Source organism: Lathamus discolor, chromosome 20 (assembly GCF_037157495.1).
Source record: "Lathamus discolor isolate bLatDis1 chromosome 20, bLatDis1.hap1, whole genome shotgun sequence".
Lineage (NCBI taxonomy): Eukaryota > Metazoa > Chordata > Aves > Psittaciformes > Psittacidae > Lathamus > Lathamus discolor.
In genome coordinates this window covers 4,499,250-4,514,199 of record NC_088903.1, presented here as the reverse complement: position 1 = coordinate 4,514,199, position 14,950 = coordinate 4,499,250, and the positions used below count along the sequence as shown (strand labels likewise).

Below are 14,950 nucleotides of genomic sequence, written 5' to 3'. Positions count from 1 at the left end.
ACCTTTAGGGACTTGGGATGCAAAACCAAGAGGCAAAGTGAAAACTGGAGGCTCTGCTCTTTGTATCAGTGTGAGCGCTGTGCCTGCGGCCTCAGGGGCTTGTGCATCCTCTTGCCTCGGCTCTGTAGGTGTGTGTTGGTGCAGAGCACTTGTGCAATGCTGGGTGAAACAGATTCCCTGTTCCAGGCTTACATGGAAAGGGAATTTTTCTTTCAGGCCTAGCCCCAAGTAACCCTCAAAGCCTTGACAGCATCCATTGAAAGATTGGCTTGGATGTCAGTGCATCTTTGCTTAATTTGTGGCTGCTCAGAGGCATTCTGCCATTAGAGGCCAGAGAGGCCAGTTGGGGAGAGCAGGGTACCTCTGAAACCTGTAGCTGCTGCATCCCGTGTAGCCAAGGCTCTGTCCTCATCTGTCCCATCTCTCCCCATCCCTCGTGTCCGTTCCCTCATCTGGCACCGCCGCCACGTGCACCGGGAGCCGTGGCTCTGCCGGTGCTGGCGCAGCGGCCGGCGAGGCAGCAATGACACATTGCTGGCAGGGAGCGGGCGTGCGTGTCCCTGCCCTGCACAGCTGCAGCCTGGGCTAAAGAAGGCTGAGGCTGCCTGCGGTGGTGAGGATAATGGAGCGTGTCCTATGGCAATGTGGCCTCCTGCCTACCAGTGTGGTGTCTGGTGAGCATGGCCGGGAAACTGCCGGGAGGAGGATGAGAAGGGCCAGGGTGAGGTGAGGTGAGGCTGGCAGCAGGAGTGGAAATGTTGGGTTGAATCTCCAGCCATGGCTCTCTTGGATGCCTTCTGCTTCCCAGCCCCAGTGGGGACAGGCAGGGATTGGAGCTGTTTGACCCCCAGCCTCTGCCGCGTGGCAGGATTGAGCCCCAAGCCCTGGCTGCCACCGCCTGCTCGGGTGCCACAGGTTGGGGTGGCTTTGGCCTTGAGGGAACTTCTCAGGAGCTGCGCTCCAGCCGCCTGTGACCTGGAAGCAGAGACAAAAGCGGCGAGGGCTCGTTTCAGTGGAATGAATGAGTTCATAGCTGCTCGGAGGTGCAGACTGAGAGCCGGTTGTTCACAGCGCACCGGTGCCTGAATCTCATCTTGAGCTACATCTCTCCATGCCTGCCAGAGCTGCTCCGGTGCTACACAAGTGATGTGTTCTCCTCAAAGGCTTCTGCGGGGAGGATTTAAGATAAAATAAATAAAAAGCCGCTGCAAGCTCGGAACGGGGCTGCCCGGGACGGTGTTTACAAGGAAGCAGCCTCATACACGAGGAAAGGCGATGAGCTGCAAAGAGGTGGAATTCTACAGCAGGGCAACAATTCCCAGCTTGTCAGAGCCGCGCAGAGGTCGCAGCCACCTCGGGCTGACGACAGGAGCTGCGCTTTTACAGGCAGCCGCAGGAAGCGAGGTTGGACTTGAACGAGTAACGGAGTTCTGTGGAGCCTGTCTGAGTCACTGACCCTGCATCTCCACTGCTGCCTTCAGACACTGCTTGGGGAGGACAGAGGAGGCTGCAGTGAGAGATCTGCCCTTTCTGGTCACCACCAAGCTCGGGTCTCCTCCCCTGGCCTCTCCCAGTCCTTTGTGCTCACCCTGCTCATCCATCCAGTGCAGCCTAAACTGACAGAGGAGCAGCTGGAAACCCCACTCGGAGCTGCTGCGAGAGCCCAGGGACCAGCAGAGCCATGCACGTGAGAACCGCGCTCGTGCTCCTCGCTCTGGCTTTAGCCACCGTACTCGCGCTGGTCTGTGTGCTGCTGAGCAGGGGCAGGGCCCCCGGCGCCTGCCCGCACCAGCCCCCGGTGCAGGAGGAGCCGGACGGTGGCCAGAGCCTGGTCTTTGCGGACCTGAGCCCCGCGGAGCTGGCCCAAGTGGTGCGGTACCTGCAGGGACACCTCGGGCTGCGGCTGGTGGACGCCGCGCGGGCAAAGCCCTCCGACAACTGCATCGCCTCGGTGGAGCTGCAGGTCCCGGCCAAGGCAGAGGCGCTGCGGTTCCTGGACGGGGCGGGGGCTCGTCCCCCCCGCGAGGCGCTGGCTGTGCTGTACTTTGGGGCCCAGGCAGAGCCCAACGTCACCGAGTACGTGGTGGGGCCGCTGCCGCTGCCGGGGTATCACCGGGACGTGACGGTGCGCAGGTACGGGGGGAAGGTGCCGTACCACCGCAGACCGACGCTGGCTGTCGAATACAAGCAGCTGGCTGGGTTTTTAAAGAGCCAAGTGTTCCCCGCAGCTCCATCCTTCATGCGTCAAGTGATGGAGTACGATGGAGGCAGCCTCGCAGCCCTGACGGCTGCTCCCCGTGGGTTCCAGTCCGGGGATCGCATCACCTGGTTCGCCTTGTTTCAGAACGTGAGCGGGTTCTTCGTGCACCCGGTGGGGCTGGAGGTGCTGGTTGACCACAGCAGCCTGGACGTCTCCCGCTGGGCGGTGAGCAGGGTCTTCTACAACGGGCAGTACTACAGGGACATGGTGCAGCTGGAGAGCGCCTACGTGCAGGGTCGCATCAGCGTGGAGAAGGTGAGGAGAGCGCCGCGGGACGGGGACTTCTCGTCCATGAAGCCACGAGCGCCTCCGGCCGCGCTCTTCCCTTTGCAGTACGAGGCGCAGGGTCCCCGCTACCACGTCCGGAGCAACCACGTCCTCTACCAGGCGTGGAGCTTTGCCTTTGGCATGAGCGTGAGCACGGGCCTGCGCCTCTTTGACGTCCGACACAAGGGGGAGAGGGTTGCCTACGAAATCAGCGTCCAAGAGGCCATGTCCGTGTACGGCTCCAACTGCCCCGCGGGGATGTCCACGAGGTACATGGACGGCAGCTTTGGCATCGGGCGCTACACGTCCCCCTTGGTGCGAGGGGTCGACTGCCCCTATGCAGCAACGTACGTGGACGTGCACTTCCTCGCTCATTCCCAGGTCCCTCGAGGCACTAAAGGTGCCATCTGCATCTTTGAGCAGAACCTGGGCTCCCCGCTGAGGCGCCACTACTCCAACCTGCAGTCGCTGTACTACGGGGGGCTGGTCAACTCCGCCCTGGTCCTTCGGTCCATTGCGACCGTGGGCAACTACGACTACGTCTGGGACTTCATCTTCTACCAGAACGGGGCCATTGAAGGCAAGGTCCAGGCCACGGGGTACGCGAGCTCGTCCTTCTTCTACGGGGATGGGCTGAGATACGGCAATAGGGTTTGGGAGCGCACGCTGGGTACGATACACACCCATTTCATCAACTATAAGGTGGACCTGGACGTGGGAGGTAGGTCTGGGTCTTCCTTTACTGCCTGCCATTATCCTGGTAAACCCCACTGCTCTGTGGGGTTGCCTCCTGTCTGTTGAGCCCCTCCTAAGTAACATCTGAGCTCTGCTTTTCCACTCTCCCAACCTCTCCTTTCACTGCAAAGTCTTTCCTATGCCTAGAGCAGCTGCTGAGGTGATGGAGTTGGAGGCAGTGGGAATTGTCTGGGAGCTCCGTGTCCAGGCCAAGGAAAGTATGAAGGTAGCAGCTGTGAAATGTTTGTGTTTCCTGGAGGCCTCTGCCTGGCACTGGGCGCGTTGCCATCGCCACGGCCCCGTCTGCAGCGCAGGAGGTGGGAACCGGCTCTTTGGTGCCGGCTGCCGGTCCTGCGGCTCTGGGAGCGTGGGGAAGTCCTTTTTGTACCTTGACTGCCCAGCGTGAGCCGGGCAGCGGGACCGGTGCCCTGCGGGGCTGGGCTCGTGCAGCTCCGTCCTGCTCCTCCTTTGCGGAAGCCCCGGTAAGCCGGATCCCAAGTCCCGGCTGCGGAGCTGCTGTAGGGAGCCAGCGAATTCCCTTTGCTCCTGCTCCGAGGCACGGGTTTTGGCCGCGGATCCCTGCGGAGTTCGGTGAGCGCAGAGCAGCCCCTTGCTGCTGCCGGGGCTGAGCAGCGAAGTGCTGGCACCTGCCCTGCGAGCCTCCAAGGGCTTTGCTTCCCCTTAAAGGCCATTGCAGCGCTCGCAGCCCGGGGAGGTGCGAGGGCAGTGCTGGTGGCGTTCGGTGTTCCTCAATCCTGCTCCTGTGGAACGCAGGGGGAAGGATGAATGCTCGGCATCTGCACAGGACCAGAGGCTGCGGCTGCAGCAGAGCGAGGGGAATGCAGCTCCGGTGGCTGCTGCTGCATGCGGGAGCGATGTGCATCCAGTGCAGCTGCCCCCGGGGCCGCTCTGGTACCCACCTGTGGTGCCGAGGTTTGTGTGGCCTTGAAAGGTGCCGCTGCCGTCGTTACAGCCAGGAAGATGCTGGTTCCCTTCCTGTGAGTGAGGCACGGAGACGTGCTAAGGCCCAGTTTGTGCACGGTGGCGATGCTCAGCTCCTTGCTCTGCTTCCAGACCCTGAGCCCCGGCTGCTGCAAAACGCTCTTGAGAAGAGCTGTGCGAGAGCCCAGACCGTTCCCCAGCCAGGGACCGGAGCCCTTTCCCAGCAGCAAAACTGCAGCACAGCAGCAACGGGGCATCTCCCACAGGGGCTGCCTGGATCTCATCCGGGGCTGGTGTGGGACCTGCAGGGGAGAAGGGTGAGGATGGAAGTGAGAATGAGAACTGAAGCTCCTGAATTAATGCGATCACAAGTGTGCTGAGCCGATCCAGTGGCTGCAGCCTCAGCCCGACCCTCCCATCTGTGCCTCAGACGGTCCCCACCAGCCGGCAGTGCCATGGACCACGCTCCTGCGCTCCATCCTTGGCTCTGGTGGAGCATCGCTGCCGCCTCGCATGGGGCCACAGTGGGAGCAGCCTCGCAGAAAGTGGTGCAGTGCAGGAGCAGCCTCCTCACCCCGCAGTGGGGTGGCCCTGAGCCCTGCTCGCTGCTCTCTATCGTGTGGTCAGGAATGTGCAGGTTTCCTGACAGTGGCCGTTTCTGTCTGGGGCAGCTTCTGTCCGAGGACCACGTCCTCTGGAGTGGGGCTGGGTTGGCTGAATGGGGACAGATTTGTCCCATTGGTCGCCCTGCAGCCTCTGCTCTTCCTGGTGCAGCAGCTCCAGGCGCTGCCCCTCGCTTGTGGGTGCTCCCAGGGCTTTGGTGGGTGCTGCCCGTTCTCACCGGGGAGCTTCCTCCTGCCTCAGGTTGTCTGCCCACGGCTGGAGCCAGGCTGGAGCAGCCGTGCCCCTTCCTGCAGGGCCGGGAGGGCCAGGGAGAACCGGCCTGTGGAGGAGCTGCCGGTCCTGGGCTCTCCTGGAGCGCCGTTCCCTCAAGGAAGCAGGGCTGGTCCCAGGGCACTGAGGTGCGGAAGGACTGACCTGGCGGAGCTGCCCCCCATGGCATCGCTGCGCTCCCACAGGAGGGATGGGGTCTCATAGGAGCTGCTGCAAGAAGCAAATGCCCCTTGGGCAGGCAGAGGATGGGGCTCTGTGGTGTCCCCCTGCAGCAGAGAAACCCATCAGCAGCTGGGGAGTGAGTCAGGCACCGGCTCCGTGGTGGCTTCCCTGGGGTGTCTGGGGTGGGGAGGAAACAGGATGAACTGGCTGGGGCCTGTGATCTCCTCTCAGCCCCATGCAAGCTCCAGGCTCCATCCCCACCTCTTGAGATGCCTTTACGCCCACAGACGGCAAAGGGGTTAAGAGCCTGGTCGGCAGGAGAGGGACGTATCCTGGATGCTGCAGCCGAACCCTGCTCGCGGGCTCTGCGCTCGGAGAGATGAAGCCCAGGCTGCCCTACGTGCTGCTGGTGGGGGCTGCGGTGGTGATCTTGGCTCTGTCCTGCGTGCTGCTGAGCAGGAGCAGGCGATCCCCCGGCTGTGACCCCCAGCCCCGCACCAAGGAGGAGCCGGGATCCACGAGCCAGAGCCTGGTCTTTGCGGACCTGAGCCCCGCGGAGCTGGCCCAAGTGGTGCGGTACCTGCAGGGACACCTCGGGCTGCGGCTGGTGGACGCCGCGCGGGCAAAGCCCTCCGACAACTGCATCGCCTCGGTGGAGCTGCAGGTCCCGGCCAAGGCAGAGGCGCTGCGGTTCCTGGACGGGGCGGGGGCTCGTCCCCCCCGCGAGGCGCTGGCTGTGCTGTACTTTGGGGCCCAGGCAGAGCCCAACGTCACCGAGTACGTGGTGGGGCCGCTGCCGCTGCCGGGGTATCACCGGGACGTGACGGTGCGCAGGTACGGGGGGAAGGTGCCGTACCACCGCAGACCGACGCTGGGCAGTGAGTACGAGCAAGTGGGAGCTTTCTTGAAGACGGTGGCGTTTGCTGCAGCCCCGACCTTCCTGAAGGAAGTCCTCGAATACGACAGCACCAATGTGGTGTTTGAGGGCGCAGCCCCCCACGGATTCCAGTCTGGAGACCGCAAGTCCTGGTTCGCCTTGTTTCAGAACGTGAGCGGGTTCTTCGTGCACCCGGTGGGGCTGGAGGTGCTGGTTGACCACAGCAGCCTGGACGTCTCCCGCTGGGCGGTGAGCAGGGTCTTCTACAACGGGCAGTACTACAGGGACATGGTGCAGCTGGAGAGCGCCTACGTGCAGGGTCGCATCAGCGTGGAGAAGGTGAGGAGAGCGCCGCGGGACGGGGACTTCTCGTCCATGAAGCCACGAGCGCCTCCGGCCGCGCTCTTCCCTTTGCAGTACGAGGCGCAGGGTCCCCGCTACCGCGTCCGGAGCAACCACGTCCTCTACCAGGCGTGGAGCTTTGCCTTTGGCATGAGCGTGAGCACGGGCCTGCGCCTCTTTGACGTCCGACACAAGGGGGAGAGGGTTGCCTACGAAATCAGCGTCCAAGAGGCCATGTCCGTGTACGGCTCCAACTGCCCCGCGGGGATGTCCACGAGGTACATGGACGGCAGCTTTGGCATCGGGCGCTACACGTCCCCCTTGGTGCGAGGGGTCGACTGCCCCTATGCAGCAACGTACGTGGACGTGCACTTCCTCGCTCATTCCCAGGTCCCTCGAGGCACTAAAGGTGCCATCTGCATCTTTGAGCAGAACCTGGGCTCCCCGCTGAGGCGCCACTACTCCAACCTGCAGTCGCTGTACTATGGGGGGCTGGTCAACTCCGCCCTGGTCCTTCGGTCCATTGCGACCGTGGGCAACTACGACTACGTCTGGGACTTCATCTTCTACCAGAACGGGGCCATTGAAGGCAAGGTCCAGGCTACAGGGTACTCCAGCTCATCCTTTCTCCATGGGGATGGGCTGAGATACGGCAATAGGGTTTGGGAGCGCACGCTGGGTACGATACATACCCATTTCATCAACTATAAGGTGGACCTGGACGTGGGAGGTAGGTCTGGGTCTTTTCTCTCTTTTGTGCCGTCTCTGAGTGCTTTTAGACTCCTAAAACTTGATGGTTTTGGTCCTTACACAGATTTTCCTTTCCATGTGGATGGGGGCTGTGCTCACACAGCCCTGCCTCCCTTCTGCTCTTAGAGCAGTGAAAAGCTGCTGCGATGCAGGGGTAGGTTCCCCCTCTGTCCATTGCAGTCACCCCTTGGTGCTGTGCAGATCCAGTCATGACCGTGCTGGTGCCTTTCCACTGTGGGACAGGTCCTTCCCCTCCTGCCCATGCACAGACCCTGTCCCGAGCCCCACATGATGGCAGTCAGGGTTGATCAAGCTGTTCTGTGGTTTCATTCCTGCTGCCTGGAGCTGCCTGGGGCTGTTTCTGCTGCTGGTGTGCGATGGGGCACAGGGACAGGCACTGAGCTTGCGGCTCTGCTGCTCAGAGCAGCAACAGGAGCAGCAGCTCCGGTTTTCTCTGCCTTTGCCGCCTTGTCCCTGGCTTTATTTGCTCCTGAGCCGCTCCTGTTGCTCCGAGCCTCTGGCCCATCCCTTTTCTCTGTAGGAAGACCTGAACTGGGCAGCAGTGCTCCGGCTCTGTGATGTGCAAATGCGCTCCGAGCCCGGGCTCTTCCTGGTGCTTTCCAGCTCGCAGGACTCATGCTGATGAGCACAAATGCAGTGCCTGGATCATCAGGCGCTTGACTTAATTAGAGTCTGCTTGCACTGGGAAGCAAACCTGTTCTTCTGCACTGGGATGGGGCTCCCCTCTGTCTCTCGCAGAGGGTGAGAGTCCCTGTGGGTGCTGGTGTTGCCTGGGTCAAAGCTAGAGCCGTACATAAGTGCACCCAACACCATGGAGCACTGGAGCTGCAGAGCAGTAACTGCTGTCACGGCAGGAGCCGGTGCTCAGAGACGGGGGTGCAGGTGGTGAGGATGGGGAGATGTCCGTGGGGAGCAGGGGGACTGCAGGGATGCTCCTCAGTGACTTTGCTTTTGCTTCACAGGGGTGAAGAACTCCCTGGTGGCCCACGACATGGCCTTTGAGATGGTGCGGGCTCCCTGGAACCCAGAGCAGCAGATAGAGCGGCCACGACTCACCAAGAAAGTCCTGGACACAGAGGACCAGGCTGCCTTCCGGCTCCAGGCAAAGATGCCCAGATACCTCTACTTCGCAGCCAACAGCAAAAACAAGTGGGGCCACCAGCGTGGCTACAGGATCCAGGTCACCAGTTCTGCAGGGGACCATGTCCCCGAAGCCAGCTCCATGGAGAGGGCCATCAGCTGGGCAAGGTCAGGCTGCTCTGACCGGGGCAGCAGGGTCTCGGAGATGCCCCCAGCCCCAGTGTCTGGGAAGGGTGTTCCTTGATGGGGAGGAGCAGGGAAAATGCTCTCCTGGGCTGGGGCTGCTCCATGGGAGCAGGGGGTGGGTTTAGCTCTGCCCTGTCCCCAGGGCGCTGCTCCCATCTCTTGTCTTCTCCCCAGGTACCAGTTGGCCGTCACCCGTCGGAAGGAGGAGGAGCCCACCAGCACCAGCATCTACAACCAGAACGACCCCTGGACGCCCACCGTTGCCTTCGCTGACTTCATCAACAACGAGACCATCACCAACGAGGTGAGCCGGGGTCCCCTGGGCTGGAGCTGTGGTACCCAGCCCCAGAGCTGCCCCAGTGGGCTCAGCTGGGAGAGGAACAGCCCCGGGGAATGAGGGAAGCAGGTTTGAGCATCCCCTTTGCTGTGTATCTGGTGCTTTGGTCGGAGCGCAGAGGTCAGCGTGCAGAGCAGGAGCTTGTTTTTCCCTATGGAGAAATGCAGCAGAACATCAGGAAAAATCCCTGTGGAGCCAGAGCTTGGCTGCAGAGCTCAGGGCAGGGCCTTTCCTGCTGGGTGGGCACCTACAGCCATGGCTGCGGGCAGGTCTTTGGGAAGGGAGGGGATCTTGGAGAAGGGAGCTCACGGTGTGGGAGCAGCCAGGCTGGGTCCCCTCCTGCTCTCCTGCAGCTTGCCATGGCCCCTGGGCAGGTTCTGGTTGCTGCTCTGCAGGGTTCTGCGATAACCATGGTCTTGTGGCTCTTCCCTGCCCAGGACCTGGTCGCCTGGATAACCGCCGGTTTCCTTCACATCCCGCACTCGGAGGATATTCCCAACACTGTGACAGTAGGAAACTCGGTTGGCTTTCTCCTGAGACCCTACAACTACTATGACCTGGACCCCTCCATATACTCGCACGATGGGGTCTTCTTCACCAGCGAGCAGGATTTCACGGCCTGTGAAGTCAACCCCCTTGCGTGCCTGCCCCAAACTGCCTCTTGTTTGCCAAACTTCCCCCCCTTCACCTACGAGGGCTTCCAAAACATGAGCAGGCTTTAATGCCAGAGGACAGTGTCGGGAGGCCCAGAGGCCCCAGGCTGCCTGCTCTGTCTCAGCTGCCTGTGTTTTGGAGGAGTTGTCTCAGTTGCCGGTTGTGCAACGGCTTCACTTTCTACCATTGCTTTAAGATAGTGCTCTGTAAAAGGGAAGCATGACCTTCCTGGCGTGCTGCCGCATGGGAGGTCTATGTGAGCTCTGTTACTTGCTGAATCTGAGTCTGTCGCAGAGGGAAAGCGAGGAGAAAACCCTGTTCCTCTGCTGTAGAAGCAAGCGCTGTGTAGTGCCTGTCTCAGGTTAAGAGAATGAAAACGGTTCTGGTCCAGTGCTCTCTTCGAGTGTCTCGTTCTTACGACCTACAGCAGCGCCTGCCGCAGGGATGCTGCGGGGTCTCTGCTGTGTCTCCTTAACCCACAGACCAGGCTCCGGGTGTGCGGGCATGGGACGGTCCAGGGATGGGCTGGGGAGTCCCAGGGTTTGGTGGGGGCAGAGCCAGGACCCTCTTGGGACTCAGGTCCTGAGCTCTCGCTGCGGGGTGCAGGGGGGACCGTTGCAGCGAGGGGTCTCATGGGTCCCTCTGTGCAAACCACACAGACTTCAGCCACCACAGAGAGCCCAGCGCAAGGCTCGTGCTGCTGCTCTTTGCCAGTGCTGGGTGGGCTCTGGAGCCCTCATCCGCCTCCTCACAGCCGTGTCTATGCCAGGGTGTACCCCAGCATCGGCAGGTGCCTTTGGGGGACAGCAGCCGCTGGCCTCTCCTTCCTTCCCCGCTGCAGGAGCACGCGTGGGGGGGTTGTCAGCAGTGTGCGATGCTGCAGTGTCTGCACAGGCTGTGGAGGTGCTGCTGGTGACGGTGGGGCCGTGGTGCTGAGCTCAGCGCTGCTCTGCACTGAGGAGCATCGTCCTCGCGGTCCCCGTTGCCGGCCTGGTTGCTTGTTTCTGCAGGGTTAAGAGGAGGAGCTGGAGGGAGATGGATTTATTTCCCCCAAGTGACTGGATCTGTTCTGCCCAAGCTCTGCAGTGGGACAGGGGGAGGAGGACAGACGCAGAAGCATTAAGCGTGCTCAAAATTACGACCCACGAGGGGGAGCAGAGGAAAGTTGCCTTTTATGGTCCCCAGCAAATGCTGGGCACGTCTGAGAACATCCCCCATGCGCAGCCCAATGGGCTGTTCCCTGTTGAGAGAACGGGGGCTTAGAGCCCAAACCCAACCAAACCCAGCCCCTTCTGGGCACTGGGGAGATTCTGCAGCTGGAAACTCGCTGTGCCGGCCCGCAGGAGCGCTGAGCCTCGGCAGCCATGCACGTGAGAACCGCGCTCGTGCTCCTCGCTCTGGCTTTAGCCACCGTACTCGCGCTGGTCTGTGTGCTGCTGAGCAGGGGCAGGGCCCCCGGCGCCTGCCCGCACCAGCCCCCGGTGCAGGAGGAGCCGGACGGTGGCCAGAGCCTGGTCTTTGCGGACCTGAGCCCCGCGGAGCTGGCCCAAGTGGTGCGGTACCTGCAGGGACACCTCGGGCTGCGGCTGGTGGACGCCGCGCGGGCAAAGCCCTCCGACAACTGCATCGCCTCGGTGGAGCTGCAGGTCCCGGCCAAGGCAGAGGCGCTGCGGTTCCTGGACGGGGCGGGGGCTCGTCCCCCCCGCGAGGCGCTGGCTGTGCTGTACTTTGGGGCCCAGGCAGAGCCCAACGTCACCGAGTACGTGGTGGGGCCGCTGCCGCTGCCGGGGTATCACCGGGACGTGACGGTGCGCAGGTACGGGGGGAAGGTGCCGTACCACCGCAGACCCGTTACCGGTAAGGAGTACATGGATATCAATGCCCTCATCCGGCGGGAGCTGAGAAAGGCTCCGCGCTTCCTCGCTGGGTGCTGTGAGTCTGATGGGACCGACCTGACCACCCTCACGACGGCCCCGCGCGGCTCCAAATCCGGCGACCGCGCGACCTGGTTTGTCCTCTTCCATAGCGTGGCTGGTTCTGGCTACTACCTCTCGCCAGTGGGGCTGGAGGTGCTGGTGGACCATGGGGATCTCGATGTCTCCCTCTGGCAGCTGCGCCGCGTCTTCTATAACGGGCAGTACTTTGCCAGCATGGGGGATCTGGAGGAAGCGTTCGTGGCCGACTCGCTGGTGGTTGTCAGGATCCAGAAGCCTCGGGGTGAATCGGTGCTGGGCTCAATGAGGCCTCGGCACCAGCCCGGCCCCCCGGCTCCGCTGCATTATGAGCCCCAGGGTCCCCGCTACAGCGTCGTGGACAACCGCGTCACCTTCCAGGGCTGGAGCATCACCTTCGGCATGAGCCCCAGCTCCGGCCCGCGCTTCTTTGACATCAGGTACCGCGGGGAGAGGATTGTCTATGAGCTGAGTCTCCAGGAAGCCTTAGCCCTGTACGGCTCCAACTGCCCCGGGGGCATGTCGACCCGCTACCTCGATGGGAGCTTTGGCATCGGCAGGTTTGCCTACGAGCTCGTCCGGGGCCTCGACTGCCCCTACACCGCGACCTACGTGGACCGGCACTACCTGGTGGAGTCAGATACCCCCAAAACCAACCAGAACTCCCTGTGCGTTTTTGAGCACGATGCCGCTCTCCCCCTGCGGCGCCACTTCTCTGACTCGCAGTCCTTGTACTACGGGGGGCTGCGGAAAACCACGCTGGTCATCCGCGCCGTCTCCACCCTCATCAACTACGACTACATCTGGGACTTCATGTTCCACAGCAGCGGGGCCGTGGAGGTCCGGGTGCACGCCACCGGCTACATCAGCACCTCCTTCCTCCACGGCCAAGGCACTGACTACGGCAGCAGGGTTGGGCCCCACACGCTGGGGACCATGCACCTCCACCACATGCACTACAAGGTGGACCTGGATGTCGACGGTAGGTCCGGGTGCCTTTGTGAGCGGCTGCGGTTCACTGCAGGCTGCGGTCCTGAGGGCTTTCCCTGCTGTTTCACAGGGCAGCTGAACTCCCTGGAGACCCAGGACATGGGGTACGAGCTCGTGAAAGAGCCCTGGAGCGCGCAGAACACCATTGAGAGGCTGCACCTCCGCAGGAAAAGGCTGGAGAGGGAGGATGAGGCGGCGTTCCTGCTCAATGCCCCCATGCCCCGTTACGTCTCCTTTGCTAGCCCCAATTCCAATAAGTGGGGGCATCCGCGCAGCTACCGGATCCAGATCACCAGCTTCGCTGGGGAGCCCCTTCCCACCAGCAGCCCCATGGAGAGAGCCATCAGCTGGGGCAGGTGGGTCCAGGCTTGGACACCGGGTCCCACCATTCGCAGCCGGTGCGGGGCTGCAGGGATGGGGTAAACACCAAACACGCGGTTCTTGGCTCTGAAAATCCCTGGAAAAGCTGCTGATATCCGTTTGCAGCAGTTCACAGGCACGAATCTGACCCTAGATAAGATTAATTTAGAGCAATTGCATGTGCCAGCCCCTTCTTTTTCCTCCCTCATGCGGGCCCGAGCTGGTGCCCCGGCACACACCAGGGATAGGCTCAGCCCCTGCGCATCCCCAGGCGGTGGTGCCCGGCACCGCATGGATGGGCCCCTCTGCTCCCTGTGCAGGTACCAGTTGGCTGTCACCCGCCGGAAGGAGGAGGAGCCCACCAGCACCAGCATCTACAACCAGAACGACCCCTGGACGCCCACCGTTGCCTTCGCTGACTTCATCAACAACGAGACCATCACCAACGAGGTGAGCCGGGGTCCCCAGGGAGCCCCAGTGCTGTGGGTGCAGCCCCGGCTCCTGCCCCATGAGTCCCACAGGCAGCCTGAGTGGGTGATGGGCTGAAAGGGACTCCCTGGGGCTGACGGGGTGCCCGGCTCCCCTCCTACCCAGGACCTGGTCGCTTGGATCTCGGTGGGGTTCCTGCACGTCCCCCATGCTGAAGACATCCCCAACACGGTGACCGTGGGGAACGGCGTCGGCTTTCTCCTGAGGCCCTACAACTACTTCGATGAGGACCCCTCTGTGGACTCACCCGACGGCGTCTACTTCAGCAGCGAGCAGGACCCCGGGGCGTGCGGATCCAACCCACTGGCCTGCCCGCCCCCAGCCTGTGCCCCCCATCTGCCCCCCTTCCGATACGGGGGGTTCCTCAACCTCAGCCTGGCCCCGCTGCCTGGTGCACTCTGATGGGGAAGGGGCTGCTGCTGCCCAGCCCCTTGGTGTGTGGGGTCCTTGGAGGGGCTCCGGTGCCCTCCCCGTGTCCGGGATGCTGCATGCTCAACGTGAGCTCAGTTCTCGTTTCAGCCCTGCAGCACAGCCAAAGGTGGGCTCACAGCCTCTAAAGGACAGCCCCAAGGAGTGACCTCTCAGAGACCGCATCCAGGATGCCACCCAAAATGCTGTGGGCTGCCCACAGCTGCTCTCCTCTTCCGGGACCGGGGCTCCTGCTGCTCCCCAAGGTAGGTCACTGCACACAGGGCCGCGGTGCCGGCCAGGGCTGGGCACTGCACAGAGCTGCAGCTCCCCTTGGAGCCGTGGTCCACGCTGAGGCTTTGCCCAGCCACCGTGGGGCCAGCAGCTCGGGGATGCCCAAAACGTCCACTCGACCCCATGGATGTGCAGCTCTGGGGCTGACGCTGAGCTGCGGCTGCTGCGGCAGTGCCAAGCTCTGGGGACAGGGACAGAGCCTGCAGGACAAGGACCATGGGATGGGCGCTGCCCTGTGTCCACCCTACCCCAATAAACAGGCACGTGGGTGCTTTTTCTGACTGAACCAATGTGTAGCTCATGGGTGCTGCTGCGGCTCCTGTGGCTGGAGGCCAGAACCCAGCGCTGCTGCGGGCTATTGCTGCCTGTAACAGGGGGTCCTGGCTCAGCTCTGCGGTGCTCCCGGGGTCCAAGGGCCGTGGGGCAGCGCCTGGCACCGGCCGTGCTCTTGGACCCGGGGTGTTGGCTGGAGGCTCCTGCCGGGGAACCTGGGACAAACAAGGGAGTTAATGTGTAACGGCCGGTCCGAGGTGCATCAATCGGCTCTGGCCTTGGCTGCTGCCCAGTGCGCTCAGCCCCCGCCGGCACAGGGACCCTTGCTCCTGTACCCCCCACTGAATTCCACACCATCCAAAGCTCATCCTCGCTCTACCGGGCTTGGCTGGGGACACTGTGGCTTGGGGAGGGTCGCTCAGCTCCAGCCTCATGCAGCTGCAGATGCCAAGTGCTGGCCAATGTGTCCCTGGGGGCATGGTGGGCATCCATCCCCTCTGCCCTCTCGCTGTGGACGCTGTGCAGCTCAGGGAAGGATGCTGTGCAGAGCAGGGAAGGATGCTGTGCAGTTCAGGGAAGGACGCTGTGCAGCGCAGGGAAGGATGCTGTGCAGTTCAGGGAAGGATGCTGTGCAGTGCAGGGACGGGTGCTGTGCAGTGCAGAGAAGGATGCTGTGC

General features: G+C 62.6%; 2 protein-coding genes across 8 annotated transcripts; both read left to right on the top strand.

The window, feature by feature from the left end:
- Window positions 1–1,091: 1,091 nt before the first annotated feature.
- Window positions 1,092–9,916, top strand: LOC136023895 (amine oxidase [copper-containing] 3-like). Of its 6 annotated transcripts, none has more exons than XM_065698887.1 (4): window positions 1,092–3,248; window positions 8,213–8,498; window positions 8,691–8,820; window positions 9,291–9,915. In XM_065698887.1, the coding sequence occupies exons 1-4, from the start codon at window positions 1,682–1,684 to the stop codon at window positions 9,573–9,575; spliced, it is 2,268 nt and encodes a 755-aa protein (XP_065554959.1). In that variant the 5' UTR covers window positions 1,092–1,681; the 3' UTR covers window positions 9,576–9,915. The 6 variants fall into 6 exon arrangements, with proteins under 6 accessions (XP_065554959.1, XP_065554961.1, XP_065554958.1 ...); XM_065698889.1 differs by lacking the exon at window positions 1,092–3,248 and adding an exon at window positions 3,262–3,744 and having other exon boundaries at window positions 9,291–9,916; XM_065698886.1 differs by lacking the exon at window positions 1,092–3,248 and adding an exon at window positions 5,640–7,209 and having other exon boundaries at window positions 9,291–9,916.
- Window positions 9,917–10,691: 775 nt separating this feature from the next.
- Window positions 10,692–14,286, top strand: LOC136023894 (amine oxidase [copper-containing] 3-like). 2 transcript variants are annotated; one of them, XM_065698884.1, is made up of 5 exons: window positions 10,692–11,364; window positions 11,534–12,441; window positions 12,520–12,805; window positions 13,130–13,259; window positions 13,404–14,286. In XM_065698884.1, the coding sequence occupies exons 1-5, from the start codon at window positions 10,724–10,726 to the stop codon at window positions 13,698–13,700; spliced, it is 2,262 nt and encodes a 753-aa protein (XP_065554956.1). In that variant the 5' UTR covers window positions 10,692–10,723; the 3' UTR covers window positions 13,701–14,286. The 2 variants fall into 2 exon arrangements, with proteins under 2 accessions (XP_065554956.1, XP_065554957.1); XM_065698885.1 differs by having other exon boundaries at window positions 10,754–12,441.
- Window positions 14,287–14,950: the final 664 nt, after the last annotated feature.